Source organism: Buteo buteo, chromosome 13, assembly GCF_964188355.1.
Source record: "Buteo buteo chromosome 13, bButBut1.hap1.1, whole genome shotgun sequence".
NCBI lineage: Eukaryota > Metazoa > Chordata > Aves > Accipitriformes > Accipitridae > Buteo > Buteo buteo.
This window is the reverse complement of record NC_134183.1, coordinates 25,824,149-25,837,371: the sequence shown is the minus strand read 5'-3', so window position 1 is coordinate 25,837,371 and position 13,223 is coordinate 25,824,149. Positions and strand designations below refer to the sequence as shown.

Genomic DNA, 13,223 nt, shown 5'->3' with positions numbered 1-13,223 from the left:
TTAGAAAAAGAAAAGATCAAGTCCTTAGCAGTACTCTTGCCTGTTACGCAGCCTGTTATCGTGGTAACGTGCAGACTGGAAGGAACAGCTCGCCTCAGCTGTGAGGGTGAGCCTGCAGGCAGCGCAGCCTGCGAGTCTTGCAGTGGCGTGGAGGAGGCAGAGCGGGCAGCGCAGGTGTTCGTGCGGAGTCGGGGCTGTCCCAGAGAGCCGTCCCCTGGGTGCCGCAGCGAGGCGGGTGTGCCGCTCTCCCCCCGGGGGTCCGCTCCCCGGTCCCTGTGTTGCCTTTGGCCGGGCTCCCCTGTCAGCCGAGTTTCAGCAGAGGGCACTCTGTTCCTAACGATGGAGGAGGCGCCTCCCGTGCGGGTGAGAAACCTAAACAGATTGGAAAAGTTTCCAGCGCAACATATTTGAACAAACTCTTCATCGGTTATGTTTAGTTCACTGGAGCGTATTTTTAACTTCAGTGGCAGGGATAATAGCCCTTTTTCTACGTGCTGCTCTTAGCGGACGCGACGCAAGCTTGGGACATCAGTGGAAGCCGTAGCGCAAAGGTAGAGGATTTTAGTGTTCCTGTTCAGCAGCCCAAGGCTGTCGTGTGAGACATGCTCGTCAGATTTACAGTAGGAAGCCTAAAAATATCGTAGAGGGCAGCACGATTAAAGACCTCCTCGGTGCGCGAGCAGATTTGCAGCTGTATTGTGAGAGTTACTTGGAGATGAGACACAGGATGGTTGCGGTTTTGGGAGCTGCTTTGCATCAGAGCTGGGGGCTGACTTCGCGGTAGCTTTCGCCCCTCGGGGGAAGACGAACCGCTTGGTCCCGGGCTGCCGGGGTCTGGGCCGCCGGCACCGGAGCGCCGCCAGTGCCTCCGCAGCCGAGGCGGGGGGGAGGGTGCCGGGCCCCCTTGGCCGCCCGCCCGCCCGCTCATTCGCGCCGGCCGGGGAGGCAGAGGCTGCGCGGGGGGTGCCGAGCCGCGGCGGCGGAGCGGGCGCCGGGCCGGGCCGCGGCCCCGCGCCGCAGGTGGAGGCGCCCGGGCGCCTCTCGCCGGGGCCGGGCTGCGGCGGGCGGGCGGAGGCGGCCCGCTGCCAGCAGCCTGTAGGACCTTGGCTAACGTGCGGCGGTGGGCTGGAGCCTGGCGTGAGGGAGGGGCCGCCGCTCGCGATGCAGGATGCTGTATCCCCGGTGCCGTGACAGGCAAGGCTCTCCCCTGCCCTGCGAGCGGGAAGGAGGCGCCGGCAGCGCCGGACCCGCTCCCCGCCTCCCTCCCTCCCTCCCGGCCCCGGCCCCAGCCCCGCTGCGCGCTCCCCGCCGAGCCGGGCGCCGCGGCGCCGCACCAGGTGGGTGAGCTCGGCGGCAGCGCCGGGGGAGGGGAGCCCCGCGGCTGCCCGGGCCGGCCCGCGGGCGGCGGCGGGGGCGGTAGCCTCCCCGACCCGCTTCCCCGGGCGCGTTCCCGCGAGGGAGGCGGGCGGCGGGCCGGGTCCCGCGGGCGGCTCCCCCAGCCGGGCCGGTCGGGTTCCGCGTCAGCGGGGGCGGGCGCGGTGGTGGGCGAGGGTCGTCCTAGAGGAGTCTCCGGGAGGGCAGAGCGGCGCGGGTTGCTTGCAGAGCCCTTGGGGAGCCCCGGCGCCGGCACCTGCGAAGTACCGGACTCCGGTGTGTTTCGCCAGTCGTGGCTCTCAGCAGTGCCTGGCGGGGTGTGTGTGTGCGTGTGTGTGAAATAAAAAGAAATCTTCCTTGTCTTATTGCCGTAGTTGATTGAAACTTTCGAATGACAAAAGCATCCAGGAGAGCTAAACCTTTTGGGAGGGAGGGGGACTTTAAATTTTTTTTGGAGGGAGGGAATAAAACACTTCCTTGTGTAAGGAATCTTAATTATGTTTAGTTGACAGGTGCAAGAACTGTTTGGATAGATGGTTTTCCATTGGGATATCTGACCTTTTAGAAAGGAGTACTTGTTTTGAAGGAGGGATGTGCATTCACTATGGGGCTTTGCACAATAGTGGGGTGGTGGCTGGGAGGAGGGGAGGGAGGGCTGTTTGTGTTTGCGTGTATATGTGTTAGGGGTCCGTGGAACTTGTACTGTTTTGAGATCACTGTGGTAATGAATAGTCTGAGGCAAAAAGATGCATTGGCACTAGGAATTAACAGAATTAGCAGCATTATTACATTACTTTTTTCTTGTTGGCAGTTTTAAGTTGAAGTTTTTAGTAAAAGTGACTGACAGTTTTGTGTTGGCCCTGTAATGGTGATGATAACTAAATTGATGTTTTGTTTGGGGTTTTTTTTTGTGTTTTGGTTTGTTTTTGTTTTTTTTTTCCTCTGCCCTGATCACTTAGTCTCTGAGCTGTTATGATCAGAGCTTTCAAAGGCAGTGCAAATGACTGCTGAAGTCCTGGGGCTGGGCTCTCAGCTTTGAGTGGGTGAAAGTGCTGGAACAGTACATCAGAAATCCTATGCTCCTTGGATTTTACCTTCTGGAGATCAAGATGGGGGGGTTCCCAATTTGATAAATTCTCCTACATTCAGGAGATAATAAAACTTGCCCACTACTGCCAGCTTCCCATTATCTTTAATTTTCCTCCCTTTCTGTTCCCTAATTGGAACTACCCCACCCTGCAGGCAGTGCTCATGGCATGCACTGCGCGTTTGCTCCTCTGGCCAGCACAAAACTCTGGTGTTTGCATTGCATTTCTTCCAAAGGCCAGTTCTATGCCTTTGCCCAGTTTGCTTTAGTCATTGAAATTCTGGCGGAGCCCACTTGATTTTGTTTGTAACTTGAAACAATTTCTCTCAGCAGAGCCCCAAGGCACGAGTATGGCTAGCCCTAAAGCCACAGGGCTCTTCTGGGAGATCACTTGGCTTGCGATTGCTATCTATGCTCATCTACAGGTAGGTAATGATCTTGTTGCTATTGTCATGCCTGGTCCTTTATCAGATGATCTTGCTGCACACTTTGAATTACTCTTTTTTAATCAGAAAACTGCTGAAGGAACTGCACTGTAAATAAAAGGCTCCCGATGAGAAGGTTTTCCTTTCACTGTACTGAATTTCAAAGACATCCAAGTGGGAAATTAATATTCTTTCTCTTCCTAGTAATATTGTACCTGACTTTACTATATGGGGACCAAAGGGAGAGATGTTGCCAGATGTGTAATGCCATGGGTCTTTCTAGGCAGAACAGCTGCTCTTTGCCCTGAGGAGGTTTAGCACCTGATAAATGTTAAGATACTGTAAGTGACAAGGGTTATATAAATACCTGGGTAGAAACATCTAAAGCACTCGGAAGTCAGTGTTGAGGCAATGGGGGAAGGTGGTCCAAAACGGTCTTTGCTTCAAGTGTTCAATGAATACAGGAACCATGGAGGAAAACCATAGCTGCCAACTGATCTATTGCCTGACACATGAGCCTAATCGGTTCCAAGAAGTGAGTATTTCAAGAAATATGGTGTGCTGGCATGCAGCAGAGATGTTGTTATATTATGTCATTCTCTATACTGATAGTTGCCACAACACAGAACGTTTCAAGGATCCTTCAGTCTTAAGCACACCCAAATCCAGAAATCCTTAGAAAAGGACAATTAAATAAACTGAAAAATATCTTTTGAAATAAATAGCATTGTTTTTTGAAGAATTGTAGTAGTTTTTGTTTGTACTATTGCAATGCTGAGAAATGGTCATTTCAAACTGGAGCCTGTTATGCTGGGCATTATATAAATGTACATCCTGAAGAATTTTGAATTGAGGGATAATATAGCAGGCGAAAGTAAATTCAAAAGGAGTATGAAGAACTGAGGAGACTGTACTAGACAGCTGAGTACACTATGATTGATTTAGGGTGGACTTTGAGGTTTAAGGTAGCGGGAATGGGGCTATCCTCAGTAGCACTGCTGAATGCACAGTCTGCTGTGAGTCATTTGGCAGCTACCTGTTGAGGAACACCTCCTGTATCTGTATTATGGTTGCAGCTAGTCATGAAAGTACGCTTGTTACTTGAGTAAAGGACTTGCCATTAAAGTAAAAATTATTAGATTCATATTAATTGTGCAGTAAAACGCAGTGCATTCAGTGCACGCCCAAGCAGATAGGGCGACAGTGGGATCTTCTGCTTTTTGCTGTGCCTGTTCAGCTTGTACTTTTGTGTGCAAGCAGTTGAGTGATGCTGTAATAATGGGCCCTATAAAATGCTCAAAAAGTAGTATGTAAAGTTCACTTAATAGTTCTCTTCAAGATGAGAATAGAAGTTCAGAGAAGGGAAATGTCAACTTTGTGTTTGGGCCTTTTGGTTATGAAGAGACTTTTTTTATATACAATATTTTTCTTGTATTTTTTTCTTTCATATTTTTCTTATTGTAGAACTGGAACCAGTAGTGGCATAGTTTCCTTTTCTCCACGAATGGTTTGGCATAGCTTCACTTGTCTCTTTGTAATAAAAACAACCCAAACACATTGTAGTAATCAATAGGCTATTGTGAGTAGCTTTATGAACATTTCAGTCCAGGTCAAATTTTTTGGTCTTGATTGTCCTTTAAAATATCCTAATCTATTTGGCATATTTGAGTCATTAGCACTTAACCCCAATCTTGTAGGAGGCCCTTGTGCTCCTAAGTTTTAGGTGTTTTATCACAATTTTAGGCACATTAAAGATATTTTATATTATTTAACATAACATTTTTGGTATCCAATAACCATTAATTCTTTAATTGGTTGCTTGGGGCCATACTATATGGACCACACACAGTCATTCTACCCTAATATTGTACCATAGGTTCTACTTGTGTTGTTTTTGGCTATTAAAGTGCTTATGTCTGGAGCTAATCAATTAGAAACAATTGGATGCTGGGCAAGGTCACAAGTCTATGTCATGTCACTTATGTGCAATTGATTAATTTCATCCTGCTTGAGGCAGGTACAGAATAAAATAATGACCATTTTAAAAGAATGTGGTGGAAATGTGGTATGAGTGTAACGCAAAGAAAACTTTAACATGAGAAGTTGTGAAAAAGAGGTAGCTGTTACTGCGAAGAAATGAAAGTTAACTTTGGTTATAGGAGCCCTTTCTGATTCTTCATAGCATGGTAACAAGCACAGCACGGTGTACAGCCAGGCTCCAGACTGAACTCTGCCCTTACAGATACACAGCATCTCAAGTTTGACAATTATTTTGTCAGGGGCAGATTAGTCACAGGTAGGTTAGATTTCATAGGATAACCCAATGAATAGTTTACCACTGAGCATTGCTGAGCTGCCTGTTCATTAATTCTGCTCTGTGACCAAGAGCAGTGGCATAAATGACTCAGGAGATCACTCATGGGCTAGCCTTGGCTGTGTTCTTTTGCGTACATAGAGCCTACTTTCTCTGATATGTACCAATACAAATGAAATTATTGGAACTGTGTTAGTCTAAAGCCAATGGTAATCCAAGCAAATGATGTCTGTATGTTTTTCTTAAAAACAAATTAAAAAACCTCCACCACCAAATGGTAACAGCAACATGGAATAATTTGTTTTTTCTAAAGATTTAAACCATGAATCTATCCAAAGAAGTTACTGTATTCCACAGACTGTATGTATTTGTGAACATTAACTATACCCTTGGCCTTGAATGTAACTATTCATGTGTATTTATTGCTAAATATAGTGTAAAAGGCTCCTAATTTTTCTCACATGATAGCAGGTGAGCTATCAATACTACAGATTTTAGGAGATGATTAAGCTAATAGAAGTATCCAAGTCCAATTTTGCTGCTTTCAAGGGATCTCTTGAGTACCTGTGGCTCCATATTGGTAACTGAAAAGGCAGAACGCTCAGCCTGGTAACCAACTCTTTCTTAACCTTGTGATAGCATTTTATTACACCATTCAGCTAGATGCTGTTACATTTGTTACAAAATGTATGTAAGACTGTGTATCTCTATATTCTTACTAATGGATTAATGGCAGCAAGAAATTATGGTTAGCAGATTCATATAGATAAATATATATCATCAAGAATTTTACACATGGGTTCATTTTAGATTTAATCTCTGGTATGTTGTTTTCAAATCAGGAATATGCTGCTATTTTCTTAGGTTCCTACAGTCCAAATCAAACCCTGTACAAATCAGTCTGTTTCACCTCCAAAGACCATAGGGTTGCTAAAGTCTGAGGAGGGAATAACAGGAAAGACGCCATGTCTGGATATTTAAGAAGCATTAGCTGTGGGTTTCTATGGAAGAAGTTTCATAGGTCACATATTCATTGAATAAACTGTTGGTTGCTCCCATGATTTATGTTTCTGCAATTCCTGCCTGCATTATGTTTTTTTTCTATCTATTTTGGATATAAAGGATATACATGCTGAAAACATTATCAGATTCAAAATGATTCTGCCATAACCAATCTGCCAAAAACTACCAACATAGTAAATGTCTTTAAGGTTGAGTTTTGCAAGGCCAGAAATCTGATGTCCATTATATGACATAGTGGACTTGGACACCATCTTTGTGGAAAACCTTTGGAGTATTGTTTTACAGTCACTGAATGTATTGCACAGCAATGTTCAGAAAATACACTATGATCTACGTGCCATACAATAGTAAGGATTCTTAAATCTCCAGTAACTTTAATCAAAAATATTAGGGTGAGATTTGCAAGTCCAGAGTTAAATCTGAAGCAGTTTCCCTTTTTTTTGTAGGCAGGTTGCAAATTCTGCACCCATCTGGAGTTTTGGTATCAGCCTCGATAGGTCTGTGGTTTTGTTCTTAGTTTGAAGATTGAAATGCCTCTACTATAGAAAAATAACACTTTTGAGACTCTGTAGGAGTGTTCTGACTTAGAATATTCATTGTTATTGACAAGGTTGTAACTCAGTGACAGCATTACCAGAAAACTTCTGTAAGTTTCTGAACTTGCTTTGAATTTATGACTAATAGTGATTGCTCAGCCAGTGCTCATAGGATCTGAACTGCTGTTACCCCCAATTTACAGTCCAAAAGAGTTGAATTGCCAGAAAAATTGTGATGAATCTGTCTTGTGACTTGAGACACAAACTGTGTATGAATACTTACTTTTTTAAAATGTACTCATAAAAAATTTAAATTAACTATGGGAGGTGACCAAGAGTACAGATGATACCAGTGAAGGCATCCTTTTACTATCTAATTTATTTGTTTTCATTTTCTCAGTAAATACTTTTATCACAGTGATTATGAATGATGCTTGCAGTGATACAACTCAAAATCAATCTTTGGTTATTCAGCTAAAGCATGGTCCAAACCCATTCATTCCAATGTGGCAAAGGTGGTTTAATCTCAATATCCAGCTAGATTTTGAATTCTCTATCTATGTCTTCAGACATGGGTATCAATGGTCACTGTGATGATAATTTCTGATGAGGTTACAGAGACAGGCAGAGATTCTCAAATCACTTGTGTGTAGAACTGCAAATTGCTGGTTCCAAAACTAGGTATCCAAGAGTCAAACACTTTTAGAGAAGCCTCAAGTGTAGGAATAATCTCTCACCACAGCCTGTGGCTTCTAATTTCTCTTGAGAAAGTAGTAAAGAAATGAAGGAATAGCTCTAGGATGATCTTTGGTTTTAGCAGATACTTGAACACTTAGTCATTGATGATTACTCATTTAGGTCTGCTTGGTGCATCTGGATCCTTCATATTCCTTACCAAATTGGGGCATAAACGGCACTGAGGTGGCAGTTTTGCACAGTGTACCAAATTCCATTCCTGCCTTTGCATCACAGAAAATGTACGTGACTGATTGTACTGACATTAAAGCCTTTTTACTGTTCATTCAGAAATCATGATTTGGCCATCCAAAATAATGAGTTTTGCTTGAAAAGAACATAAATTTTAAAATCTGAGTCCTTTTTATTTGATTTTACTTCTAGAACCAGTAGGGTTCACATATTTATGTCTTTATCTGCAATTTTGGGGCCTGAAGCTTTTCTTAAAATAGTTCTCCGTGCTCACCTGAATCCAGGAGCTGGGGTTTAAGTAAACACTGAATATAATGTGGCTTGCAATTAAGTAGTAACATACATTAATTGCAGTGATAGTGGGAGCAGATTTATAATTGTGCCTCTATACTTGTTTGTGTGGTAAGGCTGTGAAAGAAATGTTTGGGCATGAGTTACATCATACTGTGCAAATGTTGTACTTTACTGTTAAGTCAGTTTGTCGTTAAGATTTTATATAGTTGATAATACTGATGATAAAGTCTTGTGGCTGTGTACAGTACAACACAGTCTTACTTGACCAATTCCAGTGTAATTCTTATTATGCAAAATCTCTGTAAAACAGAGAGAGTTTGTGCATGGTGGAAGAATGGGTTTGTTTTTGAAGTACAGTTTGCTAGTGAGCACAGCATTCCAGAAAGAACATTGGATATAGCCATGGCAACTCTAGAGAGACAACGAAGACCCACACAGGAACTGTATAGAACTGCAGTTCTGATATGCCCTCTGCACTCACTTTTGTCACCGACAGATAAATAATTCCTTTAGATTTTGAAAGCATGCATATAACTTTCTTTCTCATAAGAGGAGAACTTTTCTTGATGTTAGCTGAAGTCTGTCGACTGTGAAGTGCTCTTGAATTTAAAGGTCATACTTTCAAAATGGCCGCATTCCCACTTCTAGGGGGAGCTACAGTTTTATGAACTCACTTTTTGATGACCGTCAGCCACACAAGGGTGCTAAACTTAATGCAGATATAGCAGCATTTTCAGAAGGGTCTGCGTGATGTGGAGCCTTTGTTTTGATGACTTCATTAAGACTTGGGACATAAGTGAAACACAAATACTGTTAAGTACTTAGCTGTATTGGTAGGTGCTTAGCTGGATTTTTTGAAACAAGTAACAAGGTAAATTTCAATTAATCCAATGGAAATTAAGCATTAGGTGCCTTAGGCACTTTCAAAAGTCTGGCTAAGCATTTGTCATCATATTTAGCTGACTAAACCAAAACTTTCATGCTTAAAACTCTTTTGAAAGAATTGGTTTTTGGTGTCTAAGTTCTAGTACCTGGGTGTGTAGATATTTGATAATACTCGAGAAGTGCAAGTACAAGCATCATGTGTGTATAAAGGAAGGGCAGTTTTTGAAAACTTGGCCTAATATATCCCTTCCAGACAGCATGTTACATAAATTGTTTAGGAACAATGTTATTTCTGTTTCTAATTTTATATTTATTAGATTTAACATCATTATGGAGAGAAAATGAAAACAGTATTCTCAATCTGTTTTGAGAAATGTGGTTTCCAGGAATTGTCGGTTTGTCATGCTTCTGGATGCACTAGAAACACAGTGAATGCAAGTCAGCTCTACTAAATTGTGAAACAATATTAAAAATGCATTTACGATTGCAATTACTAGATTGTTGTTCTATGCTAACTGTTGTCATTTGTGTCATGGTGGGAGGTCCCAACTGGTTAATGATGCTGTTTTGTGGCATTAAATAAGTGGAGCATTTGTTTATATGTGGAAACATGTATTTCTGTATTTATGTAATATTTTTTCTGTCATCAGGTGCTTTGCCAAAAATTGATGCTGCTTAAAATTTATAGGATACAGTCTCTTGTCAGTGCATGCAAGCAGAACAGGGTATCGTTTATAGTGTGTATATGTGAAAGGAACTATAGAGGCTCGCTCTATAGTAAATGCAGACATAAAGAACAGAGTTTTAGCTGATTTATTGCCTTTTAGTATCATGGAAGTAAGATGACATGGGCACACCTGCACTGCCACAGAATGTGAAGGGTAAGGGATTGTGTTCTCTCAAGCTCTGTTTGGCAATAAATGTTTCCTGGCCTGCACCTTGCAGAAGCTCTGAGAAGGTTGCAGAAGCTGGCATTATTCCCAGCTGGCTGATTCAGCAAGAAATTAACTAGCTCCAAAAAAATCCTCCCCTTTTTCTTGCAGTTTCCCTGCTTGTATATGGGGCTGCTCCAGGCCATCTACTGTGAAAGGACAATGCAAGTACTGGTTCCGATACATTCAGATTTGCCTCTTCTGATGGGAGTTTTCCTTGCTTTCCCAGCTACTGCAGCCTCTTGGTGGTGTAGCAGTGGTGTGGAAGCAGAAGGCTAAAGAAGCTCAGTGCTCTCTCTGGATGTATAACAAATGAAATATGCTAAAATATGATTTGGCTTCCTCTCCTGAGAGTCTGCTTTTATTAGATGGTTTCAAGGTCTCATTACTCATTTGGTCTCCAAATAGTTTTAAATTGTTCCTTGGTTGACTAACATGGATGTTGGCTGAAAAAAACAATAGCATAGTAGTGTCTTGAGTATTGCCTGCTTGGTAGATGATGTTCTAGTTGGAAACTGCCAGGTACATCCAACATATTACTGATTCTGTCAGCTGATCTCATCAACACTTTTGTTAGAAAGCAGAAGAGGGGATACATCTATCACTGGAGAGATGTGTTGTGTACGCTGTATGCTATGTAGGGATTTTACTAATGCCCCTAACCGATAAGACTGCTTGAACAGGCGCTGTTTTTGTGGCCTGATATTATAGCTTTATTTATATGAATATAAGGTGCTTTACGTGACTAACAATTATACTTTTCCTCCAGATGGGTGATTCTCAGGTAAGTCTTTTCATGGAACAGACAGCTGATAGCTTGGCAGCAGTTAACAGTGCAAACTGAATGGTAGGAAATGCTATGAAGGGAAGGTGTAAAACAAAGCAAAGAGTATCATCCTTTCACTGTATGAATTCCTAGTTTGCCCACACTTGAGTACTGTATACAGTTCTGATGCCTTTATGAATGGGGTGGAAAGGCTAGACAGGAATCAGCTGGTAGCTTGTTTCTTCCAGCATAAGAACTGAGTGCCGTTAAATAAAACTACTAGGAGACAGATGCAAAACAATGAAAGGTGGTTGTCCTCCATGTAATGATCTTTGGCACTCCTTGCCATAGATTTTTTTTGAGTAGAAGATTACATGGATTTCAGGGGAGAGAGAATGAGTACTGGGAAGATCCACCTAGTACTACTATATAAACAAACCACAGCAGGCTAAGAAAAGTAGGTGAGTCCAGGAAAGTCTTCCAGGGAAGTATTGTACGTACTTGCTCTGGACATGCTCTTTGGGTGTCTGGTTATGGCTACTGTCAGAAGCTGATGGGCTAGATGGATCCTTGGTCCGAACCAGCTCAGCTGTTCATATGTCATTTTGATGTTCCTTGGGGCTACACTTCAACAAGGTTCTTTGAACCAGAAGTTAGAACCAGTCCTAGACCTACTGTCACTTATGACTCATAATTTAAAAACTAACAAAGAAATACATTCTCCAAAGTCCAAGTGTATTGGGGGGTATGTCCTGGATGCATAAGAACTTGCTTAAAACCTGCATAGGTGAGGTGCGTCCATTCTGAGTTTCTTTGTGTCTGCCAGGAATACTTTTTATTTTTACATGGTTATTAAATTTTTTCTTTACAAACAATTTTATTATGTTTCTGGTGCATATTCAAATTTTAAAGTTTTGGAATGGTTTTTAAAGTATACAAGGAGGTTAGGGTCATATTGCTTAATTGCTGCAGTAGTTTCTTGTTTTTAAACAAATGCTAGTATTTCCTTGAGCAAGATAAATAGAGAAATGGTTTCTGATATTTTACTAAATAAGGCTTGGCTTAAATTCTGCTTTCATTATGTGGTCAGTCCTTCTGCAAGACACAAATATTCCAGACATTTTCCCTGCAGGAGTGAGCACTTACCTTCACCCCAGTGTGAAACTGCGCACCCAAATGCTTTTCCCATTTCCTCTTCCTACCTCTTTCAGTTAAATTCAGAACACAATAGGTTGGTTAAAGCTATGAGAAAACCTCCAGAATGCCATCTTAACATATGGGTTTTTACCATGCAGCTGTTTATCTTCTGCTAAGAGGAAACTATAAATGTATTTTTAATGCCAGGAGTTGGGCTTAAAATGCCATTACTTATCCAGTGGGAATAGGTTTGAAAATTAGTAAGCAATTAGATCAGTAGGCAAATACATTTTACTTAATGTTGCAAGTCTCATGGGCCTTTCAAATATCCTGTTAGCATCACCTGTTCTTAACTTGCAACCTTTTAAATCTTTACCTAGTCTTAAATTGCAGTGTTACTTTGAAAGGGAAAATTTTCTGTATATTTTTAATTTTTATTTGAGCTGAATTTTAATTAAAAAAAACCCCAAAACTTGCATGGTTTCTCCAAGGGCAACAGAGATGTACTGGGAACACTAAGCTTTTCTTGGAGAAAATTTCTTCCTGTAGATAACCATCTTGAGAAGGGCCTTAGCTGGGATAACAGAACATGTGGGTCTTGTTGTGATCTTTTGAACTTGCTTGAATTATGTCCTTAGCAAACACCAATGATGTATTTGTTTATAATTGCTTATTTTTCTTGCTGAATTTAGTCCTCTGTGAGCCATCTGTCATATGTCACATAGAAGCCACTATTTAGAAATGGGGAAAACGCAGGAATTGTAGACTTTCTTATTATTTCAAATGTTAAGGCCAGTCCTTGAAAACAGTGAAGAAAAGACCTTGTCCCCTGCAACTGTACTATATGAGTGTCCCATCATTCCTTGTCTGCCAAAAATTCACACTGAATCAGTAGTAGTATGAGGACTCTCAGCCTAGGCACTATAAAACCTCAGTCCTGAAAAAGATCCAGGCTGGGGAGTCCTGTGGACTTCATTAGGTTGCTGTGCCACAAGTGAGACCTTGTTTTGTAAAATTCGGGCTTTCTACTTCAACAGTACAACGTTCTGCACTTGAGTAACAGTGCCAGTGAAGTCCGCAGGCACTTTGTGGGAGTTTTTCTTGAGTAAGACCTGCCCATAGGAAGCAAACTGAGGCTGAATTTCATTTGTGCTAACTAGTTGGTTATCGTATTTCCTGTTGTGTGGTGTGAATAATTTCATCTCTTCTTCATGTAACTGCTAAGGACAGATGGCATTTAAATCTGTGTCTGCAGCTGTTAGTTTTCTTGAGAATTGGCTGTATTTATCCCTCTGGAAAAAAAGCAGAGATGATAAAAAAGATAGTTTGCCTGTTGCTTATAAACCTTGCAAAATTTGAAGTGATTTCCATTTTTTTACATGTCACTTTTTTATTGTGTGCCATTGAAGACCATTTTATCAGGTGTTCCAGACCATCCCTGTTGGCAGGAATTTCTCCAAACTACTGCAGAGGGAAACATCAAAACCAGTCCTTAGAGCATGTACACTATTTTTCAGGAGAAC

General features: G+C 42.1%; 1 protein-coding gene across 4 annotated transcripts in view; it reads left to right on the top strand.

Moving 5' to 3' along the window:
• The first annotated feature begins 404 nt into the window (after positions 1-404).
• ADAMTSL3 (ADAMTS like 3) overlaps positions 405-13,223 on the top strand; it is a 189,098-nt gene continuing 176,279 nt past the window's right edge. For 3 of the 4 annotated variants that reach the window (XR_012652786.1, XR_012652785.1, XM_075045137.1), the window contains exons 1-2: positions 1,156-1,337; positions 2,795-2,886. Coding sequence is in view for 2 of the 4 variants with exons in the window: in XM_075045137.1 (XP_074901238.1) it covers positions 1,169-1,337; positions 2,795-2,886 (261 nt within the window). In the remaining 2 variants the exon portion in view is untranslated. Of the gene's footprint in view, positions 552-1,155; positions 1,338-2,794; positions 2,887-13,223 lie in introns of those variants that run through there. The other variant, XM_075045138.1, reaches the window with a different exon arrangement.